The 20774-nt window shown below is 42.0% G+C and overlaps 1 protein-coding gene across 1 annotated transcript in view; it reads left to right on the top strand.

Annotated features, from left to right (window-relative positions):
* Positions 1–20774, top strand: part of nr5a2 (nuclear receptor subfamily 5, group A, member 2) — a 69684-nt gene that overhangs the window by 23528 nt on the left and 25382 nt on the right. The window contains exon 5 of the mRNA XM_044361292.1: positions 17139–17258. Coding sequence (XP_044217227.1) covers positions 17139–17258 — 120 coding nt within the window. The remainder of the gene's footprint in view (positions 1–17138; positions 17259–20774) is intronic.

Raw genomic sequence — 20774 nt, 5'->3', positions numbered from 1 at the left:
AATCAAGCAGAATGACAGATCCCTGGGGTAGGGGGCAGAGAGGGGGTGGTGGTGGGCGAGGGGCCGAAGTGGGGGGGGGGTTGATGTTCACATCGTACACCTGAATATTCTCCACTTATAGATTTACCTGAGTGAATAATGTAAAGTCCTCTGATGTGCCCCACTCTGCCCTGCTGCATAATCCCCCTTCTCCCTTCACCCTCCTCCATCTACATCCATAAATATTACATGAATTTACTTTGGTAAAATTATACTTACACAACCCACCCGCCAAATTCAGACTGGAGGATCTTTTTCTACCAATCTTAGTTATCCTCCTCATACACACACACACATACACACACACACACACACATGCTTTTTCCATGACCTATCCAGGAGCAGTTTAATTTTCAAGGTGTAACCAAGTGTGTGTGTGTGCATGTTTGTGTGTGTTGGGACAAGAGGAGGTGTATTTCCCCTGCCCTGCTTTGACCGGTGATTGCACCTTCTCTTTTTTTCTTCACACCCCATAACTGAGTGGAAATTAATAAGCCGTTTTAGGCGTGATCTGTGAACCCTGGGAAGTGGTATATCTATACAACCCTACACACACACACACACACACACACACATACACACATAGATTCAGAGCCTCAGCCTGCAATGTCTGTCTTGTCACAGAGGTCAACGACCCCCCCACCACCACCACCCCCCAACACCCCAATCCTGACAAACTGCGAGCATGATGGGGTTGGCGGCCGCACACAGTTGGCAGAGATTTGTAACTGTGTCCCTGGTCCATTGCATTTGAATTATTCTGCAGGCTGTACTGCACCCTCCCAACACACACACACACACACCTCATAACATGCCTGCTTTACATTAGTTGGGAAATAAGAAGGTGTAAAGAAGGACGGGGAGAGAAAGAAGGATGCAGAGAGGAGACGGGGAGTTACAGAGGGAGAGAGAGAGCAAGAAGAGCAGAAGACTGTGACATGAGATTGAAACTGAGTGGCAGAGAGAGAAAGAAAGACAGAGTGAATGATTTAGAGTGAGAAAAGACTTGGTGACCATGAGAGAAAGAGAGGACAGACTCAGAGATGGAGTCAGAGATAGAGAGAGATATCGCAACGAAGATGGAGAGAGAGAAAAGAGATGACCATGAGAGGTAAAGAGAGATAGAAGGAGACAGAGAGAAAGAGAAGGAGGTAATGAAGGACAGCCAGAGAAGGACAGAAAGAGAGGAAGAGGGAAATGAGGAAGAGAGGAAGGTGGGGGGGGAGGGGGGGGGGGTAAATGGGAAGATGAACAAGGGGCTGCGAGAGGCAGCGACCAAGGGCAGGAGGAGGAGGAGGAGAGGGGGCATGGTGAAGGACAACAGGGGGGGTGAAAAGAGGACCGGTAGGTGGGGTGGGGTGGGGGTGTAGGGGGGGAACAGGTGGAAGGTTAATGGGCCTGGAGCGGATCCACCAGACGCTCTTGGGCTTGATATATGGGCCCAGGGACTGGCGCGGGGCGTAGGCTTTCAAAGATATATTATTTCATTTGAGGAGCAGCACCATTCTGGCCGACAACCCCCGCACACCCTCACCCCTGCTTCCACCAACACCCCCCACAGCCCAGCATTTGTCCAGTGATAGATGACACGCCCCCCCCCCCCCCCCCCCCCCTCGCCCCCACCCCCCACCACCCCAACACACACATGCACAAATACACATACAGTATTGTCCCCCTCAACACACACTCCCATCGTTCCTGTACAATTTTTTGTTGTTGTACTGTAGTCAGGAGACTTGTCTAAATCTCCACTGAATTTAGCTTTTTTACAATGTCTCTCTTTCTTTCACCCTTCCTCACCCTCCTCCTCTCTGCTGTCAGTCTTTCTCCCAGGCTACAGGCAGGTCTTATGGCTGCCTGTGTGTTTTTTTAAGTTGCTATTTTAGTGGTAACAATATCTGTTTGATCAGTAGCGCTGGGTAGGAGCAGGAGTTTGGGGGAAGTTACTGGGGTGGTTGGTGGGGGTTCACAAAGGCCTCTTTTCATTCATAAATAATTGACCATCGTCCAAGACATCACTCTCTCTTTTTCATAAATACTGTAAAATGGCCCCCATATTTTCTTTTTTTAAAATTTTTTGCTCAATACTACTACTACTACTACTACAAAATGGAAAAAGTGGATGTTTGGATCCGTTTTAAGGAAACGGTGTGCGGGTCAGCTGCACCAAAAAAGGGAAACGCGTAAATCAGAAATAACAGAGGCTGTTCTGTACTTGGAAGGCTACAGGTGAACCCTTAATATGTCCATGCTGTTGAAGTGTCCCTTTGCAAAGCACTGAAGCATGTATATGCGTATGTCCTTATTCCAATGCGTGCAACATGACAAGATGGCTATTGCAGACATGTGAAGCTTTAGTGTGAAGCTCTTACGCTCCTATGTCAGTACATTTTCCAATAGCATCTGCCATGTTTTGGCTGTTTGAGTGGCTGTTTGAGTATAGGCAACTACAAATCTGACAAAATGCAAATTTCCCAAAGTCTTCCTCAGACCCCTTGGTGGTTGTAGACTGAGCTTTAAGGTACAACCTTTCCAAATACTGTAATGGTCCCGCAGGTCCAACCCCAGGGGACTGCAGGAAGCCGGAAGGAAGAACAGGAAACTTGTTAAAAGAGAAGATTTAAGGTCGCTCATCCCGGAGGAGCGGCAGCTATGAGGAGACGACGGGGGTTGGGAGGTTTTAGCATGTGCAAAGTCTGCTCATCTACTTGTTGCTTTGATGAGGGATGAAAGGCTGTCATGAAGTACAAGTTTACAGAGCTCTGGGCAATGATAGACTCAACTGTCCTCAACAACATTTCCTCTTCATGGTGCTTTTTCTTCATCACTCAAGGAATTTTTTTCCCTTAATTTTTTTTTTACTGTTTCAGCATTTAACTGACATTCTCACTCATTCTGTGAGAGCAGGTGCAGAGTGCACTTGCTTATGGACACTGACAAGACGTGAAACTGTTGGTGGATGAACATTGTTGCACCATCCTGCTAAACCTGTAGAGGATATGTGTTTTTAAACTTCCATCCGTATCTGCCTTTCTCCATCTCAGCCTCCTCTTCAAACCACTGCTAATGAAGTAGCAAAGAAAAGCAAAAATTGCCTCCACCTCCTCTGTAGTTTTTCATTTTCAAGTAAGTTAACACAGCCTGATTCGCATTTGCGAGCACTTTGGGCATTCTGCAGGAGAAAGAGCAGGTTGTGTTTAAGTCTTGTTTGAGGACGATCAGGGTAAAAGCCTTTTTTATTGGCAGGTCATGCTGCTTGTTAAGACGGTGACGCAGGTGACTAGACTGTGCTGTTACACTCGCTGGCCCCAAACTAACACGGTTGTTGTTTCAAAAGTCGGCAGCAGCCAGTCAAATCAGCGGGGAGAGAGAGAGGGCGATTGAAAGGCAGAGAGGAAGTGGGAACGAGAGACAAAGAAAATGGGTAAACAAAGTGGATATGGGGGACTTGATTTAGTTGGCCGGGCTGCTAACAAATCAACTCAACGGCGTGCAAACACTTCACACACTCCACCAAAGTACAAAGCAACTTTCTCCCTCCCCTCCTCTCCTCTCTGCTGCGCTTATAGTTATGAGCCGTGTTAAATCTACAGTTTATGCAGGAACCTTTCCAAAGTGCCTCCCATCAGAAACTTTGCAAGCCAAGAAAGTGGTGCTCATAGTTCACTGCAGAAAAGGACAAATTAGATGTGATCCTTGTAGAAAAGTATTATTATCTGCAGGCAGGCCGGGTGGCTGAGGGTGGCGATACGTTGTCAGACGAGTGGTAAATATACAGACAGAAGTGCCGGCATTTTGCTTCTAAATAGCTCCCGGCTATTGGGTTTCCTGGAGGTCAGAGGGGCCGAGGTGTGGCTGCTGGAGCCGTACGCCGACCCTCAACCTCTAAACTAAACTCACCACACAGAACTATGCAAACCTGTCAGCTAATTTATCTTCCTCTTTTATGCCTGCCTGCATCTCATCTTTATAAAAGACACAGTTTAGAAAGCGGCAAAGCAAAAGCACAAAAAGGACATCCAGAAGGGTCTGACTTTGAAATGAGATCAACATTTGATGATGACATTTATTCAAAGAGTATATTCACTGAATAATTGTCACTAAAAAACACTAAAAACCTTCCTCTATGTCAAATTAGTTGTGTAAAGTGTTTACTTTACCAATATTAGCCAAACATTAGCAACTTCAGTTGTGAACCATTAATGAGAGAAAATGCCATAACTTTTAGTCCAACCACTAAAACAAATTACCAATTAAGCAAATGAGATAAAACAATAGCATGTGTATACATATATATATATATAGAAATTGAATAATTGTAATATAATAAATAAATGTAAGGTCATAGTATTAAAAAAATATCCTGATACATTTCAAATCTCATGTAGCTTCAGGCAATGATTTCATTCATTCCCCAAACTGCACTCTGAAACACAATGCTTCAATAGGCTTTTCAAGTAAGTTATAAAAAAAAGACACAAATTGCTCCTTGCTTCTTATGTTCCAGCGTTGCGTGGCCTCAATTATCTGCGTGTAATCCGGCCTGCCTAGATGTTGTGCCTGTGTCTGCCGCTTTCGTCACTGGGCTGTCAACAGTTGTCCTCCAATGTCTATTTTCGATGCTTATTTACGGCTTGCCTATTCTGGACAGGGAGTGGGGAAGCTTGGGGGCTCAGGGTCCAGGAGACAATAGATAAGACAGTAGTGGAGCAGAGTCGGCAGCGTGCCGGCTAGTTTTACACTTAAAGAGTCAATGGGTATTTATATTCAACTGGTAAGGCAGGTGATTGAATTTGCACATAGGAGTTTCATAAGAGTAACACTAGACATTGTGGTTGTGTTGTGACGACAGGCGAGAAATTTCAATGGGGCCGCACGCCAAACAACGACCCAGCTGAGAAAATGGCTTTAGCCCCGCCGGCAAAGTAGGACAAAGACACCTGTTCCCTATCCCTACTTTAAGCGTTCCTCCCTTTGCTGGTTTTAATTTTCGTCTTGCTCCCCTTATTTCTTTAACACTGCACCAGAACTTTTTATTACTCTCACACCATTCCCTCTTCCTCACCTCTCAATCTGTCAATCTTTTTCTCCATTTCTCCCAAAACGCCATAACTGCAAACCTGGCACGAGCCACGGATAAATGATTCCATACTTGTGAAATAAAGGCATGGCATTTATAATCAGCTTTACAGTCCTGCGTTCTTTTAGGATTGCGCCCTCTCAGAGGGGGATAAAAAAAAAAAAAAAAAAAAAACGCTTTTCAAGCGAGCTGAAACAATGATGAGCCATAAACCAAATATGTTGAAAAGGGGACTTGCTGAGAGAGGTGTTGACAATACTGTTAAACCTCTAGAAATGAACCAGAGATGCTGAACAAAAAACAAAAGAGACAAGGTTTTCAGGTGGCAAGCAGCAGTCTCACCTTCCCTTAGGCCAATACTTTATACACCACATGTTGCACTGCGTTTCCCATCAGCAGCAGCACCGCTACGCCGCATACAGCCACAGCAGTGCTATAGAGAGATGCCAATCTACTAATACAGATGCATTCATGGCAGTTTCTGTCAGATGAAGCCAGAAGATGTACTTCAGGGAGAAGCAGGCCTCCATCTGTTCAGCAGTGTTGCGGTTTTGATGCCTCATCTTCCTTGTACTTTGACTGTTTACATATCACAGGAGCTCCGGAAATGCTCAGTTAGTTAATTCACATTTTTAATTTGTGTATTAAGGGCTGTGATCCCAGGGATCTCTGGAGCTGTGCCACATTTAGATGTAGATTCGCAGCTGTCTGCTCTACAACCCACCACCTAAACCCCCTTACAACCCCCCATCAAAAAAAAGCCCCATCCCAGTGCGTCAAACACTAATGGGAATCTGTGTCTCCCGCCCTCTCAGACAGAAAGCATCACCGCGTCAGTCTCTGCATTTTAAAACAGTTTTGGTCTTCTCCACTGCGTTAAGGTATATCACATATGTGTGTGTGTGTGTGTGTGTGTGTGTGTGTGTGTGTGTGTGTGTGTGTGTATGTGTGTGTGTGTGAGATAGTTAAAGAGGACTGTCTCTACTGTTCTGAATAATACAAAAGGGGGAAGCCTTTAGCCTGTTGTCTTCTTTGTCTCGTCTTCTTCTGGTCTTCTCTTCCTCTTAACGCAGCAGACAGCCAGACAAGGATTATGGGGTCATTTCCCACTGTCTGTCAATGAAAGTCACACACACACAAACACAGTCGCACAAAAACACAAATACACACATGTACATACATGCATGCACATAAATCCTCTCTCTCACCTCTGACAGAGTCGTGACCATATAATAAAGCGAATGCAAAACCCCACTTAAAACCAACACACACACACACACACACACAAACTGAAATCAACACCCTGTCATATCCATACCTGCATACATACACATTCACCTCCTTATATTGCATCTCCCCCGCCTATCTTTCACACTCAGCTCACAAACGCCAGGCCATAAATTGCAGCATTAACTCAAATGATGATTGCACGGCATGAAAATCCAATGGCTGAGGCTTAATGCTCAGGTAGATTAAGCTCTGGGTGTGTGTTTGGGGAGTCTGTAGAGGGGGTGTTCGTGGATCAATAGGATTTCTATGATCAGTACCTCCCATCCAGGAACCTTAAGAGAGTCTACTAGTACTGTTCAACTCATTGTACCTTTGGATGGCATTCAATTTCTCTGTCTGCATCTGATGTCGGATGGGGGGGGGGGGGGGGGTAAAGGAAAGAGTGGAGTGTGTAGGTATATAGGATGTATATTACAGTCAAGCATTTTGTATGTGTGTCTCTGTGTAAGTATGCAGGTCTTGACATGATTGCATCCGTGTGTGTGTGTGTGTGTGTGTGTTTGAGTGAAAAAGAAGGAAGGGTTACTTTTGGGAGATGCCGTTCCCTGGGCTGCATGTGTATTAGCGGCCTAATGTTCATGTGAATAATTGATTAGGGCCTCTCTGTGTTTTTGATAATTAGTTGATAGCTTCTTAGCTCTAAGCCCTGAGATTTCAAGTGTGTGTATGTGTGTGTTTGTGTCTGTGTGTGTGTGTGTGTGTGTGGAGTGGGGTGGGGGGTAGGTAGTCTACTTCTAAGGTATCCTGAAAACAATAGCGCTCAAAAAAAAAAAAAAAAAGCTAATTTCCTCTAAGCCATGCACTCATGGATTAACTTTCTTCAGAAATGAGGCAACAATACATACATTTCTTTCTCATAACCTCATTTTTTCTGAAGTTTTCTTTCAATTTATTTTTGGACGACACACTTCATTACTTCACGTTACCTCTGGCGAAACCGAATTCACCTTCCTCCAGATATTGTGCCACCTGATTGAGATTGAAGTTTCACATGATTTAATCAAAAACTATCTAGAATTATTCCAAATGTTACTGGAAATTTTGGATTTTTGCACATACTATCTAGTAAACAGACTAGCTGTGGCAGAAAACAATAAACATTGCATTTATGAAAAGGTATCTATTGAAATTCATGTCTGGCGTCTCACTGGTCCGATCTCTTGCCTTATTGATTTTTCTATCTTTCATATGCTTATGCATCAAGTAAAAACGGCATAGGAAAGGTTGGGTGTGCTTGGTTCATCCTCAAATCCCCGTGCTGATATCAGACAGAGAGGAGGGTTTGTTGCCATCGTCAGCGACCTTGAGAAAACAAGACGCTCTTCCCGCTGTAACACACAGACCCACAGAGATACTTTGTTTTTCCTGCCTCATGAATGTAGTGCCATGCTCGTCTTGGATTCTCACAGATGTACGCGTGTACATTTTTGTATGTGTGTTTGTACTGGCTTAAACAACTTAACCTTAGATACCATGATCCACTATTTTTACGCATTACAGCTATTTTATCAATATATTTTTTTACCAAATCTTCAGTATTTATTTATTATCTATTTACATATTTATTAACACACAAATTACTCCACTGGTTCATTATAGGGAGCTGTTGCAGTCAGAAAATGCGCTTCTTGTATCTGGCCTTGCCACAACACACAAGCAAGGCCATAGACTGTATATAAAGATGGACGTAGCGAGGTGTGACGCCACCCATTGGTTTGTATTAGAGAGGCCCAGAGTTGCAGCTTATGGTCAGCCCCCTCTTTTCCAATTGGAGCCAGGATCTTCCAAATAAGGAGTGTGGGATGTTGCCTTTCGCGCTCTAGAAACATGCCTCGCTTCCCTGGAAACACTGAGCGGTGTACACCTAGGCTAACATGAGCTACTTTAGCTAACTTGTGCTAACAGGGCAGGTATCGTTATCAAGTAACATTAAACTTACCAAAATATTGCCACAATAATCTGACTCAGTGCGAGTCAATCGCGAACTGTCAATCAACGCCCACACAGCAGACATCAAAGCCTACTACACATCTTCGAATCTTATTAACGGAGCAATTATTTCCAAAATGACCACCAGCACACTTATGAGAGGGTCAAAATTTAGCATTCAAGACCATAATGACTTATTGAAGAAAATGATTCACTTAGTATTTCTAGAAAGAAGTTGATACTTTTTTGAATGGAAGTCTATTGGCGCCAGGGATCTAGCGGCCATCAGTTGTATTGCACTTTAAGGCCCAAGCAGAGCAGGGAGACCTTATTAGGCCCACTTCTTATTTCCTCTTGTCTCGACAAGGCTTGGGACAAAAGGATGCTGTATGGGATGAAAAGACTGATGTTGAGGGGGGTCAAGTTGGAAAGAGGGCATGTCCAATCATAGGCTGGGTTTTTGTTTTTCCTTTCTACCACAAGCCTGGGACAAGAAGAAGAATGTCAGGATGTGTAGACGGATGAGAAGATGTGAAGATGGGAAGAGGGAGAGAGCATGGCCAATCGACAGCAGAGTGTTCTCAGGGTCAAAGGTCAGCCTCCAGAGTCTGTTAATGCAGTCACCGTGGGAACCAATCAATCTCAGTGCCTCAGCAGTATCGATCAGATGTGGGCACAAGCACATGTGGACACACACTTAGACACACACTAGCATTCTCTCTGACAAACAACACAATGCAGCATTCATTCTACTCTCACTCCAGCACACAGTGAGTGCGTATGGGTATGCGAGCATATGACAACGCACCGACACAAAGACACAGACAAAACACCTTGCCTAATGATTTTCAGAAAAGATGAGGTTTGTAGACAATCACTGCGCTAACATTAACAGTTTAAAGACTCAGCAGGAAAACAAGCAGGTCTGACATCTTTTTATTCTAAGAAAGAAAGACATACTGAAGGACACAGCTAACATTTACCAGACCTATTTACTAATACTGAAAAGAAAAATTCTGTTTAAAATATCCACATAAAACTAAGGCATCACAACCAGAAACTAAGAATCAAAAAGCCAAATAACTATTCAAGGGCATTCAACTACCACAATTTAGTAAGCCTGGACATAGTTTCTTATCATGTTCATAAATGAGGTAAGATGTTCTCCTGAAGGTTTCTTTTGCTTTTCTTTATTATGATCTCTGGTGATGAAACACAATCTGTGTCTTCCTATAATGCCAAAAAGAAATAAAACAGCAAATGAGTTCTCAGCCTCCAAGGTGACAACACTGAACAACAAAGTGTTTGTATGTATTTGACTGGCTGTGCTGAGCACTGAAGAATTAAGACTAAGTAATGCATCTAATATAATATTAAATACATCTTCTGTTGCTCACACACCACAGCCTTGCCTTAGTTCTAAGCAGCACACATCCAAGGATCACTTAATCTGTTGTTTCTGATGTCTGGGCTATTGACAAAAGAATCTCCCAACCTCAACATTCTCCAAAACACCTATTTGTAACATACTAAACGAACTATTATGTCCTTTATGTCCTGAGAGCAACTGTATACTAAAATGTTTTATGTGGAAGGAAGGATTAAATGCTCTCTATTGATTCCCTCACATTCTCTTCAATAACTTTGACATCAAGCAAAGTCCACATAACTTTAACATTTAACATGTTCTGTTTGGTGGATGCTTCAGTCCAGATTGAGTATGTATTGCTCAAACCTCTTACCCTGGCAGAGCTATGTTCTACATATTGCTACACAAATTGATACTAAACATGGTTATGCTTGTGTTTAATGACTGCTGAATGTTACAAACTGTCAAAAAATACATAATTTTAAACAGCAGAATAAGTTTTCTCACAAAATGAGCTTTCTTGTTGAAGCCAGTGAAGCACTTTTTCTGACAACGTGATATTTTTTTCAGTGTACAGATGGCCTGTGGCATCCCTATGACTGTTTAGGGACATAATAACAGTCTAAGGTTTCTGTGTGCTCAGTCAGAGATAAACCCACAGGCATTCTCCACTACCTGATATGATGGATTAGAGATACATGCAACCAACAAACAGGTGCCAGTGACATGAAATGCTCATGAGCATGCACACAATGATACACATATATGTAGTGTCACATATATAGATACATAGCATACATTCATGGTACATATCATAGTGAATAGTATCAAGCTGATGATAAGTGTGCTAGCTCATTGTCTTTTAAGGTGGCATGCATTAATACATCTCTGAATGCCTCCTTTTTTATGTATTTTGTTTCAGATTTTTGCCTCTGATGGTAGAAACAAAAATGGATCCATTTTGGATCAAAACCTTTTGTCTTGTGAATCTGCCATTTTCTGTTTCCACTTACTTCATACAAGACACTAAACTTACCCTTCTGTCCACTTACACAAAATATATTTAAATCATTATTTGTTCCCCGGTGTTATGGGAATGTTTGAAATTGCATTTCCATCAAGTTTAAGACCTCATAAAAGTCAGCGAAACAAATGAGAATAGTTGAAAAAAATGTTCTGTAGCTGTATTTTAATGACTGTGTTTGATTTTTCATGTACAAACAAAAACACTTTTACTACTGTATGCTCTGTACGTTTTCTGTAAGTTTTTGTACAACCAATGTGAGCTCAGTATGAAAACTTAATGTGTACATAGGAATACATTTACGTAAATTAACCCAAAGACGGATGAAACCACTGCACAAGAATCACCTATAAGCACAATGAAAGAGCTTTAAATGGCTATATTTGACATTTTGGCTATCTTTAATTTGTCAGCTTTTGAGTTATGAAACCAAATCACACTAGTAACAGGATGCTGAGTTGTGGCAAACCTTTTGACTGTCCACACATTGAAATTCCCTGATTGCTCAACTCTGTTCACAGTGTAAATGTACTCCCAGTAGTACTATAAAACCAGCAGCTTTAAAGTTAGCTACACTGTCAAGCAAAATGGCAGGTAACCAACAGGTGTATAAGTAGTAAATAACAGATTCTGGTTGCTTTATTCTCCAACCTTGACTGTGACTGACAAATTTAGTTTTACTGAAGCTAGCTGCTCAGTATATTATCACTATTATCATTCCTCTCTTCAGCGTGCAGCCCCCTCCCACTGTCTCGCAGCGCCACCTGCCACCTGCTCATTTTCCCAGCATTCTTATCACCCCGCCAGCCGTAGGATCAAGGCACAAACGGACTGCCATGATAAACAAGGGCTGCTTATGGGAGGTGAGCAGGGGGGGTGATGATGGTTTTTATTCTCATCCACTTAAGCAGTGTGTAGAGAAGATCAGGACATGGTTTGAAATATGGACACCCCAAGCCCACCTCTCCCCTCCCGCCAGGTCACATAGCTGGAACATCCTGGGGATTTTGTCACTCACTCTGCTGTTTTTTTTCTGATGGGTGCAACTCTATTTGTGGCTTTTAAGAAGTTATGGCTGCCAAAAATGATTTGCAGTGGGATTCGGTAGGCATTTGCTGTTTCATTTGACCTAAAACAAGATACTGAGTCAACGGTCACCTGTTTGTTTAAAAGGATTAAGCTTCCTTGTAATTTAGTCAATAGGAGAGGTAATAAAGAAATAAACAGACTGATACTAAGATTTGATCCCAGGTCATAAAGGTTGCACGTGCTTCCACAGGAAAAAGTATCAGCCACTCCATGATTTGTGATATATTGATGACCAATTAGCTGAACAAAATCCTGTGGAACCTCACACTGAGAGTCTTTTTAATTAAATTACCAAACTAAACTGGAAATGAGCTACATTCAAGCACGACATAATTAAGTGTTCGCAACACTCTGAGAACAACGGGCGCTGTTCTAGGTGAATTAATGCCTGTTCCCAGGTGAATACAGGGCCTGTTTGGCTCAAGGCGAACAGATGCCAAGACAGGACTGCACCAAAGGATGGCTGCTAGAGACACACGAGCATTGATGTCAGCTTCAAACCTCACCTGTAGTACTCCGAGACATTATTGATTCTTGTCCAGCAGAGAGAGATGGAAAGATAGAAGCACAGCTATTGTTTATGTACAAGTCGTTTGAGGCAGATAAACTCATGGTCTGTGTCTGTGTGTGTGTGTGTGTGTGTGTGTGTGTGTGTGTGTGTGTGTGTGTGTGTCTGTGTGTGTGTGCGCTCCCCCTGTGTTAAAAAAAAACAAAAAAAAACTTGAATCTCTCCATTCATTAAGGCTCCACAGAAGGAGATTCCATTAATCTGTTCATTAGGCCACATCAAAAATGGAACTACTTATTAAAATCAGATCCAGCTGTGTACTCTCGTTAAAGCCCGCCGTACCGTACGAAGCTTAACAATGCTCGTGGCACGAGACCAAAACCCGGCCACAAGAAAGGGGGGAAAGGATTCTACTGCATTGGCCTGTTTTGACTCAACACACCATGGTAATTGCTCTACTCTTAGCAGGGGGCTATGAATAAACATTACGTTTGTCAGCGAGCATCTGAATGCTCCATTTCCAATTAATTTACATTTGCCCAGAATTGGAGGGAATATCTGCTCTTAATCACAATGTTTTATTTTCTCAATTTCCCCCAAGTCTTTTCTCATTCTCTCATTCCCTGTCTGGCACTTTCATTCCCCCTCTCGCTCACTCTCTTTCTTTTTCTACCTCTCTCTGTGGAAAATCTCATTAATCTCAGCCAGTGGTTTTGAACAAAAGCTATGGGCTAAGCGATTGATCCGGGCATTGATCCCACTCGCCTGAACGATCATAAAGGTGTTAAATTGGTTTCTTGGAGGATATGTATTTTTCATTGCTGGCTTCTGCAAGTAGAAGTTCCTACTTGGAATTTCTTTCTTTTTTTAAACCAAACACTGGTGATGATATTAAAATATTAAATAGATCACACCTTGAAAAGTAGCCTTAAATGTGGATTTTGAGGCCAGTTTGAAGCTATTTCTGGGGAACATGTTTTCTGCATCAGCGTGAACCTTAGAAGCTAAATCCTTGTAATGAGTTTTGCTCCATCCAAGGACAGGCGGAGACTTGGAATTGTCCAAATGCGTAGAGTGTAAGCAAAGTAGAAAACTCCTTTGTTTATATTGCTGTAAGTTTGTTCTTGAAATTAAATAGCAAAACTAAGATTGATACATTGGTAAAATTGGATTATGCAAAAAATTTGGATGTATCGTTTTCACATCAGGTTATGGCTGGCTAACCTTTGAGTTTACCCAATAAACAATTCATTTTAGAATAATGTTTTTTCATGGATAAAGAGGAACAAGACTCTAAACATGAATGTTTATCAGCAGTGCAGGATGGTCTCTAAGTTTACATTAAGCATACCAATACTTAAGGACTAAATGTATGAGCCTATAAGTATTTAGTTGCGATGGTTTACCTGTCTACTGACTTCATAACCTTGAGCACTTGGCTCCTGGAAAATACAATTCGCAGGAAAATTCAGGGCTCAATCAAAAGTAAGGAAACATCTCTACTTCACCTTCAAAGTAACTCACTTACAGTATCACATTTCTAAAGTTTTCTATTTAGCAATTTATTTTCCGGGAGCATAAGAAATAGGAACTGAAAAAAATGTGACCCTTGCTATAGAGTTTTAGATATTTCTGTCTGTTAAAGGTGGTAGGTGCTATAATACATCATACAATTGTAATGTACTCAATCATTGACAAAGTAGAGCATTAATAACATATTCTCCTTAATTTGGGTTATCCATTCAGTGACATAAAGAAGAATTTATTTATGGGACCTAAATAAATATGCTGAACTCAATGAATTAACTCTGTGCTGTTCACTTTGTCTATTAAAGACAACCATTGTGCTGTTCTACAGTATAATGACTTACAGATGTAGTACTTATTTATTTTTAATTACATCAGCTGATATAAAAAAAATCACTTTTTTGAAATATTCTGATTTTCCATAATGCTGTTTTGATCTTTAGAAATTTAGCAAATTTTACAAAATTTCATAACTCTAAGCTGCTACACCTACTTGCTCTCTTCAGTAAAAATTATTTATAGAGTGAACGGAACTTATATCCATACAAGGATTCTTCATGTTAGTAATAAAATAGCACACAGTGATAGCAAGTGTTGTGTTTACGGCTCTGCAAAATGAGGAAGTGAGATACACTTGTGTGGCCTCAAAGAATAAAGAACATAACAACAAGTTTGTTTCCTACTGAGTCAACATTGCTGGAAGCAGTAAATTAGAAACTGGCAGTGTTATCTAAATTTTCCATGATCATGTCGTGAGATAAGAGGTAGTCAGCTAGATAAATCATCTGTTTTATTGCTCCTATGGAGTTCGACAAACTGTTTATTTGAACTTTGTAGTGTCATATTCTAAGTATATCAAATGGAGGCAGGTTGTAATCAGCCACTGGCAATCAGCCAACCTTTTACTGACTGTATTGGCCGCTTTTTCCATCTCAGTACAGACATACTATTTGAGATTTGCCTGCATGAAAACACAAGACGAAGCGGTCGTTGACACCATGTCAGAAAGTTCATATTATCAGAGTGAGCAGGCAGCAGATCTTGTAAGATCAGGCGCCATGAACGTTGCTCGTTTGACAGAGCAAAGGAAGAGCTTGTCAGGGAAACAGCTCGTGTCGCTGGCACTTAAAAGGTCAGCGAACTGAACCCCAACCCCTGGCCCACCCTGTCTGTCTGTCACCAGTCCCCCCTCTTCCAGGCGGGTGTCCCTCACCCTCGTCTAGGCTGCTATCACCCGCAGTCATCCCCTCTGAGCTGCCCCCCTTTGATGACCTGGGCCTCTTGTCAGAGATGAGCTTCCAGGCAGGCAGAGTGAGGACAGTCCTTTGATGAGGACCCCAACACTTGCCAGTACCGCTGACATGCAGGGGGGTCTTTTGAAGAGCCTGGGCCTTACATGTACCCATCCGTTCACACACACACACACACACACACATAATTGCACGTGCTTCCAGGGTCCTTAGACAGAGACGAAGAGAGGAGGATTGGGGCACAGTGCAGAGAACTCCCTCCTTTGAATACCATCTTTTCTCTCTGATGGTTTTTAATAAAGGCATTTGAATTTTGCTTTCGTCTTTAGCTTGAGACGCCTCCAGTGTGGGACCACAAAAAATAGATTCATGGGAAGGAGGAGGAGAGAGACAAAGAGTCCACAATACTGTCAAAAATGCTAGAAAAGATCACACAAGCATGTTGTATTTTTCCATTTTTTCCACTGATAACAGAGCAGTAGGAGACGTAAGGCTTGATTACTTTTAGGATTTCTTGCTGCATAATTGTGCCATACAGTGCCAGGGAAAGCATACTGTGTTTCTTCCTTATTTTTTGTGAAAAGGCTTATTTTAACACAGGCGTGATCGAGGCATTATGGTTGAGAAGTCAAAAATACGTAAGTAACAAACAGCATAAACATCTATCAATTAGATAGAAAAGTTAGCATAAGGTTACCCTAATCAGAGCCACTAGCAGCTGTGGCCAAAGATAATCATAGTCAGGCAGCCAAAGTGTTCATGTCCTACAGCAGGGTGTGTGATTTGGCTTTTCCATGTCTATGTTATGGCAGATCTATTGTTATGTCTCCCTGAAATGTAAACAGACACCGTTTGACACCAGTCAACAATCACCAGTCATAACAAGCCTAATCAACAAGCAATAGACTTCAGATATGGCCACAGCCAGCGCCGTGTCATTCAAGGTGATTAAGTGTTTGATGTTTTTCGGAGCGTTGATTGTTGACATCAAATTAGAACGTGAAGTCACTGCGGATTTCAACAAATAGATACCTATACACTTTCCAGACTGCCACATGTGCAAAAAGACATTCTTTTCAGCGGTGCTCATGCCGCACCTGCCTGTGTCACAAAGTTATAACATCGATCCACATTCTTCACCCTTCAAGCTGTCGTTGACATTGGCCATGAACATCACAGACAGTTCTCACAGACTCAAAGAAACAAAGTACTTCACAACACCACAAAATCACAGTGTGCCCAGAAAGACACATTATTTCCAATGATACTACAAAGAGCACAATGTTTGTTGATAGAAAAAAGGGGGGTGGGGGGAGAGGAGAAAGAACTTCTCATACATTTTCCTCATTCCTTCCTTCTCAATGTGGCCTTTTTTGTCTGAGTCTGGCTATGTGGAGTAATGATTAACATAGCCAGGCATGGGAAGAGAGTTGCAGTTACAATGGAGGGGGTTGTTTTGGTGCACGCAACCACCGTTTGACCTGCGACAGCTTCCCAAGCTCACCTGGCAGGTCCCTGGGAGCCAGCGGCTGGCATTTGGGGGGGGGGGGGGGGGGGGGGGACAGGCTACTTAATCATTATCATCTGTGGAATCACTCAGAAACTGCTGGCAATGGGCAAACAGATAAACCTGGCAACATTGTTAAATCAGGCACATAGCAAAGTGCTTAACTGCGTGTGTAAAGGTTCACATGAGAAAGCTTTAGAGTGTGTACAGGGGACTTTTGAGCTTTGTGCAGGGTTGAAAAAACAATGCCCGTGGTACGCAACAGATCAATAGCGATTGACCTGTGAGCAAGCTTACCTTGCAAACAGCTGCTTCTGATATTTACAAGCCGAGGCTGACACAGAGCTTCATTTTTTTTGTTTTGAGGTTGACAGCAAATGCCCCAAAATTACAAATGTTTACTGTAATGCATTGTTGACAGTAAATGTACTGTATACTGTATATTAGTCATTGAGTCACTCTAACATCAAGTGTTGTTATAGCTGTACAGAAGATCTTATGTGCTTTTTTTTATATTTCTAACCAGGTGGATGACCAGATGAAGCTTCTGCAGAACTGTTGGAGTGAACTTCTCATTCTCGACCACGTCTTCCGGCAGGTGGTGCACGCCAAGGAGGGCTCCATCTTATTGGTCACAGGCCAGCAGGTGAGTTGATGAAACACCACCCCAAAATATATTTTCCTCCAACTATAGCTTCACCCACCCATCCGTTCTTTTTTCCTCAAAAACCATGCATCAGTCGCTCCTCGGGGGACTTGGCAACACCTCATCACTTCCCTTAAAGCATTATTGATTACACAGCCACGCAGGAGTCCTTGCTTCATTAAAAATAGATTATGCTTATAGATATAAACTAATGTCACCAGAATAATCAATTTAGCATTTTTTTTTCTCTGAGAGCAAATAAATAAAGCACTTGGTTACGCATGCTGCAGCATAGTGAGTGGGAGGACAGATAAAGAATGTAGCTACGTGTGTTATTTTGTTTTACTGGGATCTTTGAGGAAGTTGGTGGGAGCTGATGCCTGAAGCGTTAATAGGGGTCCTCATCGCATCAGGATACTATGATTCTGTTTTTGCTGCATGCACACAGTCACTGACAAAACACACTGTCAAATAGTAAACACAAAAACCCAGAGCAGACTCCCTCAGCATTCAGAGAATCGCATAAAACTCATGCAAAAAAAAGAGAGTACACATACACACTTACAGGTAGGGATAAACACAAAGGCATGAAACTGCTCATCATGAATATGCCTCTGACCAGTGGCATGGCTGTCAGAGAGATGAGAAGTCATAAATTATTGATTGACTGGCCCACCAAAACATTGCTCTTCACCAAAATGTTTTACAACAATAGATGCTGGCATAAATATTGAAGCAAGGCAAGTGCATGTGCACCATATAAAGGGAAGTCCTCTTTAATTCCATGATTCTGACTGAAGACAAGGTCAGGGTGAGGTTTTCAAAGGAGGCGAAGAAGTACTACCTTCGGTGAGTACGCAGTACTATATCTAGTAGTAAATAGTAGCATTAAGGGGTCTACTATAGGCTTAAACAGGCACATCAAATTAATATTAAAATCATATTAAAATTAGTCTGGTCACCAGATTTCATGCAAGAATAGTGAGGTGGTAAGAAGGTGAACTCGTGAGGAAAAAAAGAGAGACAGGGATGAAAGGAGAGCCCGTGAGAAGAGGAAGAAGTAGAGGAGAGAATGTGACAGGTGGGTGGTGAGGAGGAGAAAATAAGAGGATTGAGGAGGGGGGCAACGTGGCAGAGGGTAGAAGAAAGTGAGAAAGAGAGAGCAGGAGTTTTGTGGAGAAAAAAGGAGGAAGACAGGAGGCAGAGGCAAGCGTGGAATGTGAACGGAGAGAAAAGAAAGGTAGTAATAAAGAAAACGGAGGAAGGTAAGGAGGTGCTGTCATGAAAGAAGGAGGAGGACATGATGAGATGAAGAGGAAGAGGAGGAGGCAGTTTGAAGAGACCAAAGCAGTAGAGGAGTAAAAGAGGAGGAGGGGAAGGAGGAGGGGTTGATAGTCAGGGGAGGTGCAGGACGGCGGTTTCGTTTGCATACTTTGGTTAATGAACAGCTGGTCTTGGAGGGTGGGGGGGGGGGGGGGGGGAGCAGGGGCAGCGGGGAAATGTGTGTTTGCGTGTGTGAGGCTCTGAAACAGTTCATTATCTCCTATTATTCTCTGCCTGGCTAGGGGTGACAGCGCAGCGATAACACCAGGGATATTTAGAACACAGTAGCAGCATCACCCAAAGCAAATGCTACACACATACACACACACACACACACACACACACATGCTCAACAAATCACATAATGACTGTTTGGAGCAACATACTACACTGTGCATTAACCACATTGGTCTGTAATGTGCTAATTGCTTAATTGTTACAATATGCTCATCATATTGGTCTATGGGATATAATGAGAGAGAGCTTGATGTGCGTGAAGCCAACTGTGGAGGTTTTTCAGTCAGAAAAGGTCGGCAAAAGTCAGAGATAACATTGCATATCTGAGAAGTCAGATGTCTGATCTTCACGTTTTACACTTTAGTAAAACAACTGTCTGCTTATTCACGATATTCGTGTGTCACGTAAAGGAAAATAAAAACTTAGATCATCTGAAACTGTCACCATGAGTCCGTCATGTTCAGTGAGGCAGTTGTTTGTAATGAAATGTACTTTTTTACCCCCATTTGTTTCCTTGTTATACCTAAGTTTGTATTAAAAAGTCCACATGTCTATATGTATGTAAAAGGTTGTGTCATTGTTGCTTCCCAGTAACACTGTGCTCCATGATGTATTTGCCCCTGGTAGCACAATGATGGTGCAAAATTGTGAATTTAAAATGAGGCTTTTGCTCTTGATTTTTATATTAGATATTTTAGTTTTACAAGATAGAATTTTTTTCAGGGACATACAGTGTATGTATATGTGTAGTACATCATTATCCAAGAAATGCTTCCATTCATGACACACAGTAAGGACAGGCTTTAGTAAGACATGTTTAGTCCATCAAAAGCCCACATTATTATTTTAATCTTGCATTAAGCACTCAAAGAAAGTGGAAACCTTCTAGTCTAGCTTCTCAAAAAAAATGTTCAATTGCAGTAGGGTGGATCAGTCTACTTGTATCATGAAAGAAGTTTAAAGACAGAATATTTGCTCAGATGGAGAGTTTGGATACACATTTCTCCCACTTCGCTTTCAACCAAGTAACTTCCCTGCTCTCTTAATCATAAGCTGCACTTATCCTGACCTTTAAAAAAAATAAATTCATGGTACCAACACATTTACTGTTATAGCCTGTCATTTGCTTTCTGTCTTGAGCTTTCACTTGTTCTTATTTCTTTCACTTGCAAATTCCCCTCTTTTCCATTTTTTTTTCTGTCTTTTTGTCTTTCTTTATGTCATGTCACCAACAATAGGGTGAGATGGCCATGAGTGTTTTCAGTTTGGGGTTGAAGAGAGTAGGCATGTTCTTTATCCTGTCACAGGATCAAACGTAAAATGGAGCTCAACAAAATGTATGCAAACATAAAATGACAAAGATTGGACTGAACTGTTGAATGATTAAGCAAGGCCTCGCAGCTTGGCAGCCAGACTTCAGCATGAAAATCTTGATATTTTGATAGCACAACGCTCCTGGTGTAAATCCATGAAATTCAAATGATGGAAAGAAATGCAAAAAAACAGACATTCCTCGGTCGGTCGCGATTTCTTTGCTTTCAAACAAGGTAAATTATTGTCTTCTACACACACATCAAAGCCCTCTACGCATCAAACTAATCTCACCTTCCATATCCATCTTTAATGTTCAGCAAAGACGTATTCATGATGGGTTACGATTTGAAGGTTTATTCATATATTTACTCTCTATGTCTCTCTAGGAGGGATAATAAAGTAGTATTGATTGATTGATTGATACGCAGGTCACAAGGGTTAGTGCTAAGTCTGCTATAGTGACATTATAGCGTTTTTTCCCCTCTCTTTTTACTTAAGGCTAGAAGGCAATAACCCAAGGCATCACCATCAACAGTCCAATCCTTCAATGAAGTTATTTCATGCACAGTTGATTTTATGTAAATTGATTGACACCTTGGAAGGGGGGCATTGTCTGCTTTTCACCGAGTCATAACTCTTACC

The sequence above is a fragment of the Thunnus albacares genome, chromosome 9, assembly GCF_914725855.1.
Source record: "Thunnus albacares chromosome 9, fThuAlb1.1, whole genome shotgun sequence".
Taxonomy (NCBI): Eukaryota; Metazoa; Chordata; class Actinopteri; order Scombriformes; family Scombridae; genus Thunnus; species Thunnus albacares.
Note: the sequence above shows the minus strand (reverse complement) of the source record. Positions and strands in the feature narration are given on the sequence as shown.